The sequence below is a fragment of the Gigantopelta aegis genome, chromosome 9 (assembly GCF_016097555.1).
Source record: "Gigantopelta aegis isolate Gae_Host chromosome 9, Gae_host_genome, whole genome shotgun sequence".
NCBI lineage: Eukaryota > Metazoa > Mollusca > Gastropoda > Neomphalida > Peltospiridae > Gigantopelta > Gigantopelta aegis.
In genome coordinates this window covers 21,937,956-21,957,812 of record NC_054707.1, presented here as the reverse complement: position 1 = coordinate 21,957,812, position 19,857 = coordinate 21,937,956, and the positions used below count along the sequence as shown (strand labels likewise).

Genomic DNA, 19,857 nt, shown 5'->3' with positions numbered 1-19,857 from the left:
TTAATAGATGAATGACAGTATTATTACTTCCATTTATTATTATTATTATTTATCTTAGCTTTTGGTGGGGTTTTTTTTTTTAGGTGTTGGTCACCATCTCTGGTTTGACATGAATATGCTGGAAACAGAAAACAAACCATTCTGTTTTTAAACAACACAGTCCAAATATGCTAATTGAACAGAAACATGGTGGTCATTATTTCCTCCTTTTTTTTTTTTTCAAAGGCAACATTTCTGTTTATGTCTTCTGTATATTGGAAGCAGAATAAGCCATCCTATTCAATATATTTGTTTAAAACCCACAACCCACATGTACTGGCAAGATGTGACATGTTTAAAGATTTGTCGAATCAGGAGCTGACAATCTTAATTACAGCACACCTCAGTTTGACCGGGCCACCATGGGGATTTTCTGAAAGAGCCACTGAATCCACCTCATGAGCAAGTTCCACAGAGACTTGGCCACCCGGACACGGTTCAGCATCAGGCGCCACACAGCCACAACCATCAGCGTGTTAAATAACCAGTGTAACCTCCGCAACCTGAAAGAAAAAAAAGCCCATAAAACATTCACAAAATAATAGATAGAAATTATTATATGAGTTGCAATCAAGAGGGAGATCCATGACCATTAACAGAGAAACCTCCGCAATCTGAAAGAAAAAAAAGCCCATAAAACATTCACAAAATAATAGATAGAAATTATTATATGAGTTGCAATCAAGAGGGAAATCCATGGCCATTAACAGAGAAACATGTGCAAATGTCATCAGTAATTTTAAACAAAGACTTTACGTCATAATTGCCCAGAATGGACGTCATGTAGAACATATTTTATGAATGGACACTGAAACGTGTTGGCTGTCATGAAGGTAATGCCCAAGTATTATACATCAAATAAATATTTATTATGTTTGCCATAAGGCTATGCTTTCCAATTTATTGTAGACTGATGTGTGTAGAAAATCTTATTCTTGTACTGCCCGAGCGAGAGCGAGGATAACACATGAATCCTGACACAAGTTTCATAAAATCAGTACAATTCACATGCGAGTATAATAATTTCTTTATTATCCATATTATTATTTTTATGAATAACAAGCTAGGACCATGTCAAAACGTTTGAAATGTAACTAAAAAAGATACGTCATTTTTTATAAGCGTTTACACTGGAGAAACCGCATTAAGTTATGACACTGCTTCCCAAAATGACGTCATTCACTGTGCATGTGAAATCATTATCACACATATGGGACATACTGGTTATATTTCCCTGAATATCTTGAACCATGTGGATAATAAATATAAGTAGAGCATTCTTATGATAAATGGCATAAAACAAAAGAAAACTTTTTAAATTCTGAGGTCAGATTAATGAATGAAAATAAAATTCTAACAGTTATAAATAGGAACATACTACTGTTTCCATTTAACAGCAAAGGATCTTTTATATGCACTTTGTGTCAGAAAGGACAGTACATACCACAGCATTTGATACCACACTGGTTGAAATGGACAGTAGCAATTGTAAGACTGCACATTTAAAATGAGCTCTAACCATTGTGCTGTATCCCTCTCCTCCAAGTGATTCCATGGTTACATACACAAGACAATTCCATGGTTACATACACAAGACAACCACCTGCCTAGGACAAACGTTAATGGTTAATGCTTAATGAAAATAAAACTGGATGGAAAAATATTTTGTCCAATACCTCAGCACATTTTAAACTATGGTTATTTCGACACTTGGTATAGGAAATCTACTGCTATTTTATTTATAGTTTTTTTCACAAACTGACAGTACAGACCACAGACTTTAATGTACCAGTTATCAAGCATTGGCTGGGACATGAAAACGCATCGATATTGGGACCCATCACACTTACAAGAGAAAAAGAAATGTTTTATTTAACGACGCACTCAGCACATTTTATTTACGGTTATATGGCATCAGACATAATGGTTAAGGACCACACGGATATTGAGATAGGAAACCTGCTGTCACCATTTCATGGGCTACTCTTTTCGATTAGCAACAAGGAATCTTTTATATGCACCATCCCACATACAGGGTAGTACATACCACGGCCTTTGATATACTAGTTGTGGTGCACTGGCTGGAACGAAAAATAGCCCAATGGGCCCACCGATGGGGATCGATCCCACACCAACCGTGCATCGAGCAAGCGCTGTACCACTGGACTACATCCTGCCATCACTTCAAGAGAGTGCCCAACCACTGACAGCATCCCAAACAAAACATGCTCAGTAGGCCATCCACTCACTCAACAATTGGATCTGCAATGTAGAGAGATAATCAGTGCCCCCACTTCAAGAGAGTGCCCAACCACTGACAGCATCCCAAACAAAACATGCTCAGTAGGCCATCCACTCACTCAACAACTGGATCTGCAATGTAGAGAGATAATCAGAATGGGCGGGATTTAGTTTGGTAGAGTGCTTGGGTCGTAGGATCAAACCTCCTTGGTGGAACCATTAGGTTTTCCCCATCCAACCTAGTGCTCCACTACTGGTGTACCAACGGCTATGTTAGTATTTGATATCCCGTCTGTGGGAAACTGCATTAAAAAAATCCATTGTTACTAATGGGAAAATTAACAGATTTCCACTAAAGATGTCAGAATCACCAAATATTTGACTTCGAATAGCTGATGATGAATTTATCAATGTGCTGTAGTGGCGTCGTTAAACAGAAACGTTAGGTACTGGGATATGAACACAGCTCTTACAGGCCTCAAACTCAATGGCTTAACTACTGCACCACCGATACTTACATTTTCAAAGTTCTTCTTGCTTTAGGTAGAGAGCCAATCTCCTCTTTCAACACGTACTGCTTCGTTCCCAGGCAGTAGTCTTCCATGTACGTACCCCAGTTGATCACAGACACATCGAAATTAAAAGTCTGTCAAAAACATTTTAAAAACAAATGTCAAAACTATTTAATATATATTTTGTGAAGGCATGATTAACAACCAGCACCACCCTGCCGTCCCCCGCCCCCAACCACATAATTTCAACCCAAATGTAAAACACAAAATTGACACCACAAAGAAAAAGCAAAAAGCAAATGCTAAAGGTGCATGTTAATTCTACAGCTGTTCTTTACATAATACATGATTGTACACGTATTACAGGGTAGGCACAGTGTAAACAATAGTGGTATGGCTAGACTCTCATTTCAATTTTCACCTGTGAAGGACATTTTCACAGATACAACAAATATAGCCACCCCTGTATTAACGATTATCATCATGGGTACCGAACCAATGGGTAAATCCTCATGAAACTCAAACTTTATCCCTGGGCTACATCACACCCAGTTAAATTTGAAAGGTATATGTAAAACATATTAACACAGGGGTGCGTGTTGAATAGTCCACCCAATACGGTAATTTGAAAGGTATATGTAAAACATGTTAACACAGGGGTGCGTGTTGAATAGTCCACCAAATACGGTAATTTGAAAGATATATGTAAAACATGTTAACACAGGGGTGCGTGTTGAATAGTCCACCCAATACGGTAATTTGAAAGGTATATGTAAAACATGTTAACACGGGTGCGTGTTGAATAGTCCACCCAATATGGTAATTTGAAAGGTATATGTAAAACATGTTAACACAGGGGTGCGTGTTGAATAGTCCACCCAATACGGTAATTTGAAAGGTATATGTAAAACATGTTAACACAGGGGTGCGTGTTGAATAGTCCACCCAATACGGTAATTTGAAAGGTATATGTAAAACATGTTAACACAGGGGTGCGTGTTGAATAGTCCACCAAATACGGTAATTTGAAAGGTATATGTAAAACATGTTAACACAGGGGTGCGTGTTGAATAGTCCACCCAATACGGTAATTTGAAAGGTATATGTAAAACATGTTAACACGGGTGCGTGTTGAATAGTCCACCCAATACGGTAATTTGAAAGGTATACGTAAAACATGTTAACACAGGGGTGCGTGTTGAATAGTCCACCAAATACGGTAATTTGAAAGGTATACGTAAAACATGTTAACACAGGGGTGCGTGTTGAATAGTCCACCCAATACGGTAATTTGAAAGGTATACGTAAAACATGTTAACACAGGGGTGCGTGTTGAATAGTCCACCCAATACGGTAATTTGAAAGGTATACGTAAAACATGTTAACACAGGGGTGCGTGTTGAATAGTCCACCCAATACGGTAATTTGAAAGGTATACGTAAAACATGTTAACACAGGGGTGCGTGTTGAATAGTCCACCCAATACGGTAATTTCTCTCTGGAAACAAACAATTTGCTTCATAAATTTTAAACACACATGTAGCAATCTCTGTCAGCAAACCTTTTTGTCAGCTTCTGACAATTTCTTTTGCAATCTGAAGATATTATCATTGTTAAAGTGCCATTCATGAGAGGTGAAGAACTCAAAACTTCCAATAGTTTTCCACATACGATCTTGAATCTTCACAAATCTGTAATGACAAGCAAGAAAACTTATTAAGATGACGAATTTTATACTTTTTCTAGTCAAACATAAAAAAAATTTGTTTTAAAAATAACTAGTGAAAACAGCAATAAAATAAAATTAAACTTACAAATAGTATTCCAGCATTTTGCACACACATGTACAGACACACATACATTATAGACCAAGTTTGGTGCTTATAAAACTTTTAGAGTCTAGTCTCGAGACTCTAATAGAGTCCGAGACGTGAACGTCATGGCAACGCCATACAAATTGTATGTGTGTGATGTCATTAGAGATTGAGTCTGGACTCTAAAAGTTTTATAAACATGGGCCCTGGGAACATTTTGTTTACAAAATCTTGATTTAGTGATATTTCTAGTCAACTGAAAATTGATTAGCAACTATTGTTGAATGTTTTAAAATTGTGTAGCGATCTCTGAAAGTTGTGTAGCGAATCAAAAAAGAAGAAGAAACAAATGTTTTATTTAACAACGCACTCAACACTTTTTATTTACGGTTATATGGCGTCGGACATATAGTTAAGGACCACACAGATATTGAGAGAGGAAACCCGCTGTCGCCACTTCATGGGCTACTCTTTTCGATTAGCAGCAAGGGATCTTTTATATACACCATCCCACAAACAGGGTAGTACATACCACAGCCTTTGATATACCAGTCATGGAACGAGAAATAGCCCAATGGGCCCACTGACGTAGATTGATCCCACACCGACCGCGCATTGAGCGAGCGCTGTACCACTGGGCTACATCCCACCCCTGACATAAAGAGTGTGCTGATGGCTGAAGACCATGACGTGTGTGCTTGGTGAAATATATACCAAACTGATTCATTTCACTGCCATAAAACATTCATGCCCAGGGCTTCGAGAGTATGGTAGTCCGATGCCCGTAAGCAAGTGACTTTCACGGAAGGGCTAGTCAAAAGTTTGTTCATTCATGCCTGACAGGCGACTAAAAAAGAAAAAAAAAAGAATGAAAAAAACATGAAAACTAAAAATATCCCTAACCCCCAGCAGAAATGTCACCATTTTTGTTCAACTAAGAATATCCAAAATCAGTGATCCCATAGCTAGTGGGTTTTTATAAAATTCTAGAAGACCTGCATGTCTCTGTGGATGCAGAGGAAATGTAGTCAGACTTAATGTTTCTATAACTATTGTTGTGATCTACATAGCTCAGTTTATGAATCATTGATAGGAAAGCAAGGACATAATCACATTTGAACATTAACAGAATCATTAAAATTACAGATGTTAAGACGCACTACTATAATTTACAAAACAACACTTAACAGAATCATTAAAATTCGAGACTATGTTAACAGGGCTTGAAACGGTCTGTGGCCAGGTCACCAAATACGACCAATGTCCTGTTTGGGCAACTTAAATATTAAAAAATAATAGCGATCTTCTTCAGAGCTATAACATATGAGCCACTATTAATATTTGTATTCCACATTAAAATCTTGCTCGTGGTTCTCTTACCATGATTTTCCAACATCCATTATTATTTTTTGGGCCACCATATTTTCCAAGTTTCGATTCCTGTGTTAAGACAGACTAACTAGCGTACTATGATTTACAAAACAACATGTCCAGACTTGGTACAGTTGTCAGGCAACTCTACTTACATGGGTTTTTTACCAACAATCCACATGTAGCAGTCCATAATGTACGCTGGTAGCATATGATCAAACAACACATTCAGATCTTTCCAGATTCTAGAAGAAAAAACAAGACAATAAAAAGTCTAACATGTTTTACCAATACTGCCAATTTACTATAATAATAATAATAATAATAATAATAAATATGAATGCCACTATACTGTACTAGTATTCCTTGACAGGTACTCTAAAGATTAAGGTTAGCTTCAAAGAATACACATATATAAGATGCCTTGCTGATGGATGGTACTTCTTTCCCTGATAAGGTAATGATAAGGCCATCGAAACTTAAAAGCTAGGTAACGCCAACCCAAAATGGTTTAGGAAGGAATGAAATGTTTTATTTAACGATGCACTCAACATTTTTTATTGACGGTTATATGGTGTCGGACATATGGTTAAGGACCACACAGATATTGAGAGAGGAAACCCGCTATCACCACTTCATGAGCTACTCTTTTCGATTAGCAGCAAGGGATCTTTTATATGCACTATCCCACAGACAGGATAACACATACCACCGCCTTTGATATACCAGACTTCTCTCGCTGTCTCTCTCACTTACTAAACATTATCAACCAATCACTCACCCAACATTCTGGACAGACATCCCAGAACAGCGTACTTCAATTGGAAGACTTAGTGGATGAAAAGTAGCTACAACATTGTGGTAATTGGCGGAATAAACTATTTAAATTTAACCACTTTTAACCAATTTACAAGACATACCTCACCGGTGTAAAAATAGGCTGAAATAAAATTATTTCCAGCGTTATTCTGATTTTGATATATAACAAGCATTCTGAGAGTACTTACTGCTAAAGCAATATATATCCCCTACTGGGCACAACAAATTTTTGTATATCTTAAATTCAATGGGCATAACGGTCAAAAATGGGTAAATCACCATGAAAAGGTAGTTTGTTTAGTTTAAAGACACCACTAGAGCACACTGATTTAAAACTCATCAGCTATTGGATGTCAAACATTTGGTAATTCTGACATACAGTTTTAGTCTTAGAGAGAAAACCCGCTACATTTTTCCATTAGTAGCAATGAATTTTTTATATGCACCATCCCACATACAAGATAGCACATACCACGGCCTTTAATATACCAGTTGTGGGGCACTGGCTGAAACAAGAAACAGCCCAATGGGCCCATTGCCCGGAATCAATCCCAGACTGACCGCACATCAAGCGAGCGCTTTACCACTGGGATACGTCCTGTCTCAAATTGTCATGAAAGTCAAACTTGATCTGTATCAGTACATAATAAAGATATACACAAAAGTTTAGCTGAAAGTACATGTAGTTGGTATAATAAATACGCTGTTATGCCTAGAACATTTGATTCACTATCCCTCGAGTTACACACTTAATTAAGTAAAGCCAGTGCACCACGACTGGTACATCAAAGGCCGTGGTATGTGCTATCCTGTCTATGGGATGGTGCATATAAAAGATCCCTTGCTGCCAATCGAAAAGAGTAACCAATGAAGTGGCGACAGCGTGTTTCCTCTCTCAGTATCTGTGTGGTCCTTAACCATATGTCTGACGCCATCGTTAAATAAAAAAAAAAAAAATCTTTGATTAAGTAACTTACACAGATTTTGTCAGCTTGGGATTCGGCGCTCTTGCCACAACTGCTACCGGGTTCTTCATGAAATACTCGAAAGACATTTTTTCTAAAACAAAAACACAGAAAGCATCTGTATAAACATGACGTGTGTATGTGAAACATATCTGCCATACATTCCAGGGCTAGCTCTGACACTCGCCAAATTCGCCAATTGCAAATTTTAAGAACAATATATTGGAGAATTTTATTTTAATTTGTGTTATTTTGTGGGAAAATAACTATATGGTTTGCATTTTTTTTTAGATAATGTGGCAAAATATTCTGATCCAGAGCTAGTCGTGCATTTTGAAATAAATCATAAACTGTCAACTCATTTCATGAATTCTACCGAATATACACACAGTGACAATATCTACAGTCTTGTGTCATACACATTGCAAGGTTTCTTTTTATCCGTCAGTTGATTCTAAATAAAATTATTTACTTGTGACACTAAACAATGCTATTGTAATGTCCAACACATCTAATTCATCTACTGCAGTTTTGAAATGGATATTGGGTGTACACTCCACTTAAAGTTACATTCTCTGGTTACCATATTATAACATCATGTACAAATGTGAAATACAAGCTCAAATGCACTTTTAAAAAAGTTGTGTGTGTTCGCTATGAACGGATATCGTCAAACGTATATGCTTGATTCGTCGCCTGTGCCACCATAGCTCGGCAAAGCAGAAACGACAGCCTGTTGTCAGTTTCAGTTAACATGGGTGTTTGCCGATTTCGAATTGTAGGGTTCGTCTCAAAAAATTAAGAGAGAAATCTTGCGCTGTACGAAGAACGTTCGGTTGACGATACGGTACTAGAGTCTTTAGTTAAAACCACTTTGATCTTGACAACATATTATCGACAGTCGTACCTTCCTATTTCAGAATTTATAAAGTGTTAGTACAACTTTCAAAGTTCAGTTTGTATACTAGTAACACATTAATCATGTATATATTTTAAAAATAAAATATACTAAAGTAGACAATGAACGTTTTCACTTCTTAATTTTACGTGTTAAAATCGACAAATTCAAATAAATATTATTTCGTTTGGAAAGGGTCAAGTTGGAGGGGGGGGGGGGTTGTTTAATGACATCAAAGATAAAGCATATTGATTTAATAATCATCCGTAAATCGAACACAGTACCCTCTTCCTTTACCCCTAGAACGTTACGTAATTGGTAACACCCCCTTACATGTAATGCGTATGCCAACAGCTGGCCACTGTCAAAATTTCAAGGCAAATCCCCCACTCATCAACCCCTGGAAAGGCGTTGTACCATACCTCTATGGATATAAACATGTTTTGGAGATATGAGACGACCCCTCAATCAAGACAGTTAAATTTGTTCAAAAATTGAGAAATCTCACGTGATCTCGTTGGGGAATTCTACACTTGTGATAAGCCAATGAAAACCAAGATCGGTACGAGCCCGTCAAAAGTGTCCCACTTTCAAAATACTGGCTTTGTTTTTGACCTGGATAAGCCAGCGTAGTGAAACCAATGCGGAGTGCGGCGTCATATATGCACCAAACGTAATTGGGTTTTCTGTTCTATATGCTTAAATAATAAAAATATTCCAGGGAATGTAGTTTTAAGATGATGCTAGCTACCATAAGCCAGTGAGCAAACATTCCAAACAGTTAAAATTAGCTAAAAATAAAAAACGTTATTTTTTCTTATTTATTGCTGTGAAGCAGCAATTCGTGTATTGGCATACATCAAACATTGAGAATAAATTAATATGACCACTGTGTCACTGGATGAATACTGTACATATTGAATTTTTTTTAATGTATCTATTTTCAGGGAAAGAAGGAAGGAAATGTTTTATTTAACGACGCACTCAACACATTTTATTTACGGTTATATGGGGTTGGACATATGGTTATGGACCACAGATATTGAGAGAGGAAACCCGGTGTCGCCACTTCATGGGCTAATCTTTTCGATTAGCAGCAAGGGATCTTTTATATGCACCATCCCAGACAGGATAACACATACCACGGCCTTTGATATACCAGTCGTGGTGCACTGGCTGGAACGAGAAGTAACCCAATGGGCCCACCGACGGGGATCTATCCCAGATTGACCATGCATTAAGCAAGGACTTCACTACTGGGCTACATCCTGCCCATTTCAGGGAAAGAAGTATTTAGTTTGCTATAACCTAGCATTAGGTCAGTCACCAGTTACATAAGAAAGCAAAGAAAAACAAAATTAAATATTTTATGTTCGGAAAGAAAAAAAAGGGGTAGGATATCTTTATAATGTTGTTGATCGTATGATAATAGTGTATTATATTTATTGAAAGTTTGCTTTAAAGTGTGTCTTCAAGATATGTGTATATATGTTACAGTCTGTCTGTGATGAACACAGTATGGGTCAAACAGGATTATCAAAGAAACAAAACATTACAGGTAACATACCAAGTTCTCCCCAGGTAAATTTATTGATTTGACCAGTGGTGTTGTTGTAGACCATAGTTTGTTTTGATCTGAAAAAGAAATGAAATTACATGTATATTTCAGTTGTACTAAAGTAAACTATTTGGAAAAGAAAATATACATAATATTTAAGAACACCTCAAAACATTCTAAACTATGGCTACTTGCTCTATTGTTATTTTGATGTTTTGTCAGGAGAATGGAAATCCACTATCCTGTCTGTGGGATGGTGCATATAAAAAATCCCTTGCTGCTAATTGAAAAAGAGTAGCCCATGAAGTGGCAACAGCGGGTTTCCTCTATCTATATCTGTATGGTCCATAACCATATGTCTGACGCCATATAAATAAAATGTGTTGAGTGTGTCGTAAAATAAAACATTTCCTTCTGGTTAGGATATGAAAACCCACCTTTACCAATACAAGAGTGATCGATTCTATGACCCATTGTACCTCAAACATGCACTCCACAATTGCTACATATCAGCCCAGAAAAGTAACTAGAAACTAATGGCTAAAATTACTTCAAAAGGCTACCTGTTAATTATTGTATATTGCCATGTATTAGCCGAATTTTAAATCTAAAAATACTTCATTAAAAACGACTCATTTTAATCAGACCCTTAAAGCCATTCACAACTTATGTAACAATAACTTGTGAACAGTGAAAATAAAACACCCCATCATGCAATATTATGTACTTTTTTTTATTTATAAGTTTGATGAATTATAAAACAAATTACTTGACATGTTTTATTTTCATTTCAGTGATAAAAATGTGCTCTTTGCAATTGTCCGTCATCTGGAAATCCGGTTTACAGAAGTCAAAGGGATGAATTTCTAAAGCTTATTTTTTTTAAATTGTCGTATTGAGGCATTGTAAACATATGCAGTTACATGTGAATAAGACACAAAGAACTCTGTGGATTCAGAGTGGAGCACCTACTTGTTAACTGCTGTGTCCCAAGCAACGGCAATCATCAGTTTGACTGAGATATCTACCGGAACAATGTCTGCTATGGCACGGATGTTTCCACACATTATCCTCAGCAAACCCTTGCCTATCTAAAACAAAGATAATTCTTTTGAGCATTCTTCATTGTGGAAATACTAGCAAGTTTTACATTAGATATTATTTAATTAAAGTAAACCGTGTCTCATTTAACAACACAACTAGAGCACATTGATTCATTAATCATCACCAATTGGATGTCAAGCATTTGATAATAATGAAGGAAACCAACTACATTTTTCAGTATTAGCAATGGTTAAAGTTTGTTTTTGTTTAACTACACCACTAGAGCACATTGATTTATTAATTATTGACTATCAACATTTGGTAATCTGAAATACAGTCTTAGAGAAAGATTAGTCGCAAGGGATCTTTTATATGTGCACCATTCCAAACAGGATAGCACATACCACGGCCTTTGATTTTCACGTACTAGTCATGGTGCACTGGCTGGAACAAGAAATAGCCCAATGGGTCCACCAACAGGGATCGATCCTAGACCAACAGTGCATCAGGCAAGTGCTTCACCACTGAGCTATGTCTTGCTCTATCAGCATCAGCAATAGATGAGGGAGGGAGGGAGGGAGGGAGGGAGGGAGAGAGAGAGAGAGAGAGAGAGAGAGAGAGAGAGAGAGAGAGAGAGAGAGAGAGAGAGAGAGAGAGAGAGACAGAGAGAGAGAGAGAGAGAGAGAGAGAGAGAGAGAGAGAGAGAGAGAGAGAGACAGACAGACAGACAGACAGACAGAGGGGGGTGGAATAGTATACACCACATCCTTTTGTACATCAGTGACGTGGCTCTAATTGATCCACTAAAGGTTTTGATCCTCTGATCCAAATACCTCAGGCAAGTGCTGTCAGCATCCTACAAATTATTAAATTATTACTTGCGGATTACCTCGAGACAAAGGACTTTGTGGTATAACTCCAATCTGTACTAATATGACAAAATTGATAAAACTGTCCCCATCAATCAATATTCTGTCATTTTAACTATCAATTTGAAAACGCTGTACCTTTGCCTACTCTTTTATTTCTTTAATTGCAACAGAAAAGTTAATTCCCACAATGGAAGCACAATAAATTATATCCCAGCACCGAGGTAAACCAACTGATGTGTGTGAATGGAATGCAGTGGTTCTTAGCTTGAGTTACTCAACAGTAAGCTTTGAACACATCTAGCTTTACTATAGTTTGTTAAACATCAAACCTAATGTTTCTCATAACCTCTATGTGGACCCATGAATGGCCAGCATAAAATATTGTTGAGTCTTCTTTTGAAAAAACTGAAATATTTTTACTTTTTACTTTTATTTTTGTAATCGTAGAACAAAATATTAATTTACAAAAACTTTTTACTTCAGTGCTTGAAAGGTGGAAGAAAGGTTAACATTCCCAGTACTTTGTAATTTGATTAAAAGTAAAACTCAAAAATAAAAATTAAATAAAAACTTACTGCAGCCAAAATCCCAGTTGGTCCATTGAAATTGTCAACCCAACCCTATAAATACATAAAACATGAAATTAAACACATGTTCACTGGACACAGAGCATCTGATTTACACATAAGACAAGAATTCTGTGAACATTAATTGTTTAACTAATATAAATTGGTTTATAACAATTAAAAACTTGAATTTAAATAACATGCATTCAGAAGAACCATCACAGATGCAACTTTTACTGATCTAGACCTTCGAGAAAGAGAACAATACAAAAACTTTAAAATAGCAACAAAACAAAAAGATAAAAAAGTCAAAACTAATAATGTACTGAAAGAAAACATAGTTGCCTTAAAAAGTACAACATTTTCACCATTCGACCACAAATTGTTGGAAACAAATGAACATTAAAGTTATTCAGTTCATTACACCATAATTCACACAGCAAATTAGGAACAAATATGAATCCAACGTCTGAAAACACATCTTTACAATGACATTACATATCACAGTTGTCGTAACACGTTGGCAGTAAACACACAGCCATTTGGCATCCCTGATCTCTTCGTGAGCCAACAGTGTCAAGTGAAGTCCGAGTCGCCGATGTCAGTTAAATTTGGAGACGTGTAATGTACTGTATTGCTTTTGAAAACAAGCCTTTATTCATTCAATTATAGGATTAACTTCGAACAATCGAGTCTTCTATTTTCATAATATTTTGAAAACGAAGAAGATCCCAATTGTAGAGGTCTTTTAACCAAGGAATGATTATACTGACAGTGAATGTGCCTTGATTAATATATTTAATACTGTTTTTTAAAAACATATTTATATGTACATGTAATTATTACAATGTATTAATTATTTAAATGCTATTCAGTTTTCAGTTATTATTTATCAGTATTTTTTCTTACATCATTTTGTCAAAGGAGATAACTCATGACATTCATTTGCTATAATGGCAATTTCAATACAACGACAAAGTGACCCATAGACGAACGTGGTCGTTGTAATGAGATCGGCAATTTCAATACAACGACAAAGTGACCCATAGACAAACGTGGTCGTTGTAATGAGATCGGACTGTATATAGTAAAGTCTACTACAAAAGGATATTTTATGTGTTCTTTCCAAATGACAGGACAGCACCTATATTACGGGACACTGACTGAATGGGGAAAACCCACCGAGTCTACTGTGAGGAAATCAATCTTATGACCCGTCGGCACCTTGTGTACCTTAAACGAGTGCTCTACCAATGATCTATACCACACAGGTTTAAAACACATACAATTAATCTATTTAGAAAATGATGTCCTTACATGTAGGGCTCCACGAATCCAAGATATCAAACTCGACCCGGACCCCAAGTACCCAACACTTACACTAGATGATAATGAGACTAAGGAATAAAGTAACATAGCAGTATGCACCTTAATTCCAGTGCTGAACACGGATGCCAAATCAAGCCATTGTATTGTATTTCACAGATTGTCCTAGCCCTACAACGTAACCGGCTGCAACCATATGGCAAACTTTTTTAATTAAATGAGAGTGCTATTTCTTGCATGGGTACTCGAGTCCTGTAAACGGACTAGTCTTGCTAGACTCGGCCCGTGACCGAGTACTCGTGGAGACCCTGCTTACAGGTTTAGCTGTACAACAGGTACAGTCAAATTGATTTAGAAAGTGATGTTGTTACAGGTTTAGCTGTACAACAGGTACAGTCAAATTGATTTAGAAAGTGATGTTGTTACAGGTTTAGCTGTACAGCATGTCAATGAATGTCATTTAGAAAGTGATGTCCTTACAGCATGAACAATGACTGATTTAGAAAGTGATGTTGTTACAGGTTTAGCTGTACAACTGGTACAGTCAAATTGATTGAGAAAGTGATGTTGCTACAGGTTTAGCTGTACAACTGGTACAGTCAAATTGATTTAGAAAGTGATGTTGTTACAGGTTTAGCTGTACAACTGGTACAGTCAAATTGATTTAGAAAGTGATGTTGTTACAGGTTTAGCTGTACAACAGGTACAGTCAAATTGATTTAGAAAGTGATGTTGTTACAGGTTTAGCTGTACAACTGGTACAGTCAAATTGATTTAGAAAGTGATGTTGTTACAGGTTTAGCTGTACAACTGGTACAGTCACAGGTTTAGCTGTACAACATGTACAATGACTGTGATTTTAGAAAGTGACGTCCTTACAAGTTTAGCTGTACAACATGTACAATGAATGTCATTTAGCAAGTGATGTCCTTACAGGTCTAGCTGTACAACATGTACAATGACTGTGATTTTAGCAAGTGATGTCCTTACAAGTTTAGCTGTACAACATGTACAATGAATGTCATTTAGCAAGTGATGTCCTTACAGGTCTAGCTGTACAACATGTACAATGACTGTGATTTTAGCAAGTGATGTCCTTACAGGTCTAGCTGTACAACATGTACAATGAATGTCATTTAGCAAGTGATGTCCTTACAGGTCTAGCTGTACAACATGTACAATGACTGTGATTTTAGCAAGTGATGTCCTTACAGGTCTAGCTGTACAACATGTACAATGAATGTCATTTAGCAAGTGATGTCCTTACAGGTCTAGCTGTACAACATGTTGAATGTCAGCAAGTGATGTCCTTACAGGTCTAGCTGTACAACATGTACAATGAATGTCATTTAGCAAGTGATGTCCTTACAGGTCTAGCTGTACAACATGTACAATGAATGTCATTTAGCAAGTGATGTCCTTACAGGTCTAGCTGTACAACATGTACAATGACTGTGATTTTAGCAAGTGATGTCCTTACAGGTCTAGCTGTACAACATGTACAATGACTGTGATTTTAGCAAGTGATGTCCTTACAGGTCTAGCTGTACAACATGTACAATGACTGTGATTTTAGAAAGTGATGTCCTTACAGGTCTAGCTGTACAACATGTACAATGACTGTGATTTAGAAAGTGATGTCCTTAAGTGACAACATGTACAATGAATGTCTTTAGCAAGTGATGTCCTTACAGGTCTAGCTGTACAACATGTACAATGAATGTCATTTAGCAAGTGATGTCCTTACAGGTCTAGCTGTACAACATGTACAATGAATGTCATTTAGCAAGTGATGTCCTTACAGGTCTAGCTGTACAACATGTACAATGACTGTGATTTTAGCAAGTGATGTCCTTACAGGTCTAGCTGTACAACATGTACAATGACTGTGATTTTAGCACAGTGCTGTACAACATGTACCTGTCACAAGTGATGTCCTACAGGTCTGTACAACATGTACAATGACTGTGATTTTAGCAAGTGATGTCCTTACAGGTCTAGCTGTACAACATGTACAATGAATGTCATTTAGCAAGTGATGTCCTTACAGGTCTAGCTGTACAACATGTACAATGACTGTGATTTTAGCAAGTGATGTCCTTACAGGTCTAGCTGTACAACATGTACAATGAATGTCATTTAGCAAGTGATGTCCTTACAGGTCTAGCTGTACAACATGTACAATGACTGTGATTTTAGCAAGTGATGTCCTTACAGGTCTAGCTGTACAACATGTACAATGTGATGTCCTTACAGGTGCTGTACAACATGTTAGCAACAAGTTGTGATTTTAGCTGTACAACATGTACAATGAATGTCATTTAGCAAGTGATGTCCTTACAGGTCTAGCTGTACAACATGTACAATGACTGTCATTTTAGCAAGTGATGTCCTTACAGGTCTAGCTGTACAACATGTACAATGACAATGTGATTTAGCAAGTGATGTCCTTACAGGTCTAGCTGTACAACATGTACAATGACTATTTTAGCAAGTGATGTCCTTACAGGTCTAGCTGTACAACATGTACAATGACATTTTAGTACACATGTACAACATGTACAATGAATGTCATTTAGCAAGTGATGTCCTTACAGGTCTAGCTGTACAACATGTACAATGACTGTGATTTTAGCAAGTGATGTCCTTACAGGTCTAGCTGTACAACATGTACAATGACTGTGATTTTAGCAAGTGATGTCCTTACAGGTCTAGCTGTACAACATGTACAATGAATGTCATTTAGCAAGTGATGTCCTTACAGGTCTAGCTGTACAACATGTACAATGACTGTGATTTTAGCAAGTGATGTCCTTACAGGTCTAGCTGTACAACATGTACAATGAATGTCATTTAGCAAGTGATGTCCTTACAGGTCTAGCTGTACAACATGTACAATGAATGTCATTTAGCAAGTGATGTCCTTACAGGTCTAGCTGTACAACATGTACAATGACTGTGATTTTAGCAAGTGATGTCCTTACAGGTCTAGCTGTACAACATGTACAATGACTGTGATTTTAGCAAGTGATGTCCTTACAGGTCTAGCTGTACAACATGTACAATGACTGTGATTTTAGCAAGTGATGTCCTTACAGGTCTAGCTGTACAACATGTACAATGACAACATGTACAATTTTTTAGCAAGTGATGTCCTTACAGGTCTAGCTGTACAACATGTACAATGAAGTGTGTCCTTACAGGTCTAGCTTAGCAAGCTGTACAACATGTACAATGTGTCATTTAGCAAGTGATGTCCTTACAGGTCTAGCTGTACAACATGTACAATGAATGTCATTTAGCAAGTGATGTCCTTACAGGTCTAGCTGTACAACATGTACAATGACTGTGATTTTAGCAAGTGATGTCCTTACAGGTCTAGCTGTACAACATGTACAATGACTGTCATTTTAGCAAGTGATGTCCTTACAGGTCTAGCTGTACAACATGTACAATGACTGTGATTTTAGCAAGTGATGTCCTTACAGGTCTAGCTGTACAACATGTACAATGACTGTGATTTTAGAAAGTGATGTCCTTACAGGTCTAGCTGTACAACATGTACAATGAATGTCATTTAGCAAGTGATGTCCTTACAGGTCTAGCTGTACAACATGTACAATGACTGTGATTTTAGCAAGTGATGTCCTTACAGGTCTAGCTGTACAACATGTACAATGACTGTGATTTTAGCAAGTGAGCTGTCCTTACAGCTGCTGTACAACATGTACAATGAATGTCATTTAGCAAGTGATGTCCTTACAGGTCTAGCTGTACAACATGTACAATGAATGTCATTTAGCAAGTGATGTCCTTACAGGTCTAGCTGTACAACATGTACAATGAATGTCATTTAGCAAGTGATGTCCTTACAGGTCTAGCTGTACAACATGTACAATGACTGTGATTTTAGCAAGTGATGTCCTTACAGGTCTAGCTGTACAACATGTACAATGACTGTGATTTTGAGTCCTTACAGTCTAGCTGTACAACATGTCAATGACTGTGATTTTAGCAAGTGATGTCCTTATAAGTTTAGCTGTACAACATGTACAATGACTGTGATTTTAGAAAGTGACGTCCTTATAAGTTTAGCTGTACAACATGTACAATGACTGTGATTTAGAAAGTGATGTCCTTACAAGTTTAGCTGTACAATGACTGATTTTAGAAAATGATGTCCTTACAGCGAATGGTTCTGATAGTGAAGCTCCTACAATAGATGGCCTGACTATAGAAATGGGGAGGTCTCCCTTCTCCTCCACCAGCAGGTACTCCCCCAGGGCCTTGGTGTACGTGTATGTGTTGGGGTGTTTACCAACCAGCTTGGTGGTCAGCGCATTCAGGGCATCACTGTCCAGCCACCTGAAGTAAAGCATTCCTTCACAATTAAAGTCAAGATCACATTATATTTTAAAGATCTGATTATGATAAAGTAAATAATAACCCGTGTAAAATAAGTGATTAATAACAGTGAACCTTTTCTGTAATACCAAATTAAAGTAAAAACACATTTTATTTGCAAAAGACCCCAAGTTTTTGTCTACTAATGCTTTAGCAGCTCTAATTCTTTTACTAAGTGTAAATACAGAAACTGATAAAAATTACTAAATTGGAGAAAACTTGAGTGTTTTCTCTTTTATAGATACATTACCTGTCCTCAAACAAGTGCACCTCCCCCCCACGCAAGTGGTCTGGTCCGAACATCCCAACAGCCAATGGGATGGCCTAAATTCTTCTACTGTATACTGCTCTCTAGTTCCGGTCACATGACTGTAACTTCCTTCTTTTTCCATGAGCGCATCGCACGGAGAACAGGAAGCGGGGAGGCCCGGGCGGGATGAATCTTGAGGACAGGTAATGTATCTATAAAAGAGAAAACACTCAAGTTTTCTCCATTTCTATAGACATTACCTGTCCTCAAACAAGTGCAGCATTCAACAGATGGTGGTGGGTGCCGAGATCCGTAGATGCTTGTGATAACTCCCCAACCGGAAAGAGGCTGACTAGTGGAAGAATAAGGCCAACCTTGGTAAACCCTCCTCCTAGGGATGCCCGTCACAGACCAATGCAGGTGATGTTAGTAACAACAACCAGAATGGTGGCATCCGTCAGCAGTGGCGGTACGGCTCCTAGAACACATGAACCAGGAGGCGGAAGCCACATCTTATGCTGGTTCTGACAGGGTGGGAAGACGTAGCCACCAGGGATGCAGGTGTTAGGTAACCCTCACGTATTGAAGTGTTATAGTTTTTCAATAACAAGCGACAACCTAATGAGGTGCATCCGTCAGAACATTGAACAAAACAAGACCCCCGAATGTTTTCTGTCTAGTACACCAAAGATCTGTTAGTTCAATAACGACAGCCAATAACCACATGCAGTGAAGGGTTAAGGTTATCGAGACAAAAGTTCCGGCACCAGTGCGTGAACTGTGCAAAAGAACAAAAGTCTAAGCAATCCTCACCTGTCGATTCGGTGGACATCTCGGTATGCAGCCCAGAATCAGACAGACATCAACGGCGACGAGGATGGCTTGTATTCAACAGAGTCTGTGCAGCAACAACCGGACCCAGATGATGGAACCCCTCAACGTCTTCTGTGGAGATATCCCTCAGATAATAGTTGGCAAAGATGGAGTCCGTCGCCCAGAAACAGCCAGTGATGATGTGCTGAATGGATGTGTTGCAATGCAGGGACATCGTGGCAGCCAAGGCACGAAGTTCATGCGGATTGGAAGCAGACGGAGCAGGTAAACCCTCCTTCTGATACGCGGTCAGGATAGAAGACCGGATCCAGGTGGCCACCGTGTTCTTGGTAATATCCCTCAAC

General features: G+C 37.8%; 1 protein-coding gene across 1 annotated transcript in view; it reads right to left on the bottom strand.

Annotated features, from left to right (window-relative positions):
• LOC121380731 (fatty acyl-CoA reductase 1-like) overlaps positions 1 to 19,857 on the bottom strand; it is a 52,562-nt gene that overhangs the window by 5,405 nt on the left and 27,300 nt on the right. The window contains exons 6-14 of the mRNA XM_041509689.1: positions 18,213 to 18,390; positions 12,709 to 12,753; positions 11,190 to 11,308; positions 10,227 to 10,294; positions 7,774 to 7,855; positions 6,133 to 6,222; positions 4,354 to 4,483; positions 2,799 to 2,926; positions 382 to 542 (exon numbers count right to left, since the gene is read on the bottom strand). Of these exons, the coding sequence (XP_041365623.1) occupies positions 383 to 542; positions 2,799 to 2,926; positions 4,354 to 4,483; positions 6,133 to 6,222; positions 7,774 to 7,855; positions 10,227 to 10,294; positions 11,190 to 11,308; positions 12,709 to 12,753; positions 18,213 to 18,390 (1,000 nt within the window). The 3' untranslated portion in view covers position 382. The remainder of the gene's footprint in view (positions 1 to 381; positions 543 to 2,798; positions 2,927 to 4,353; positions 4,484 to 6,132; positions 6,223 to 7,773; positions 7,856 to 10,226; positions 10,295 to 11,189; positions 11,309 to 12,708; positions 12,754 to 18,212; positions 18,391 to 19,857) is intronic.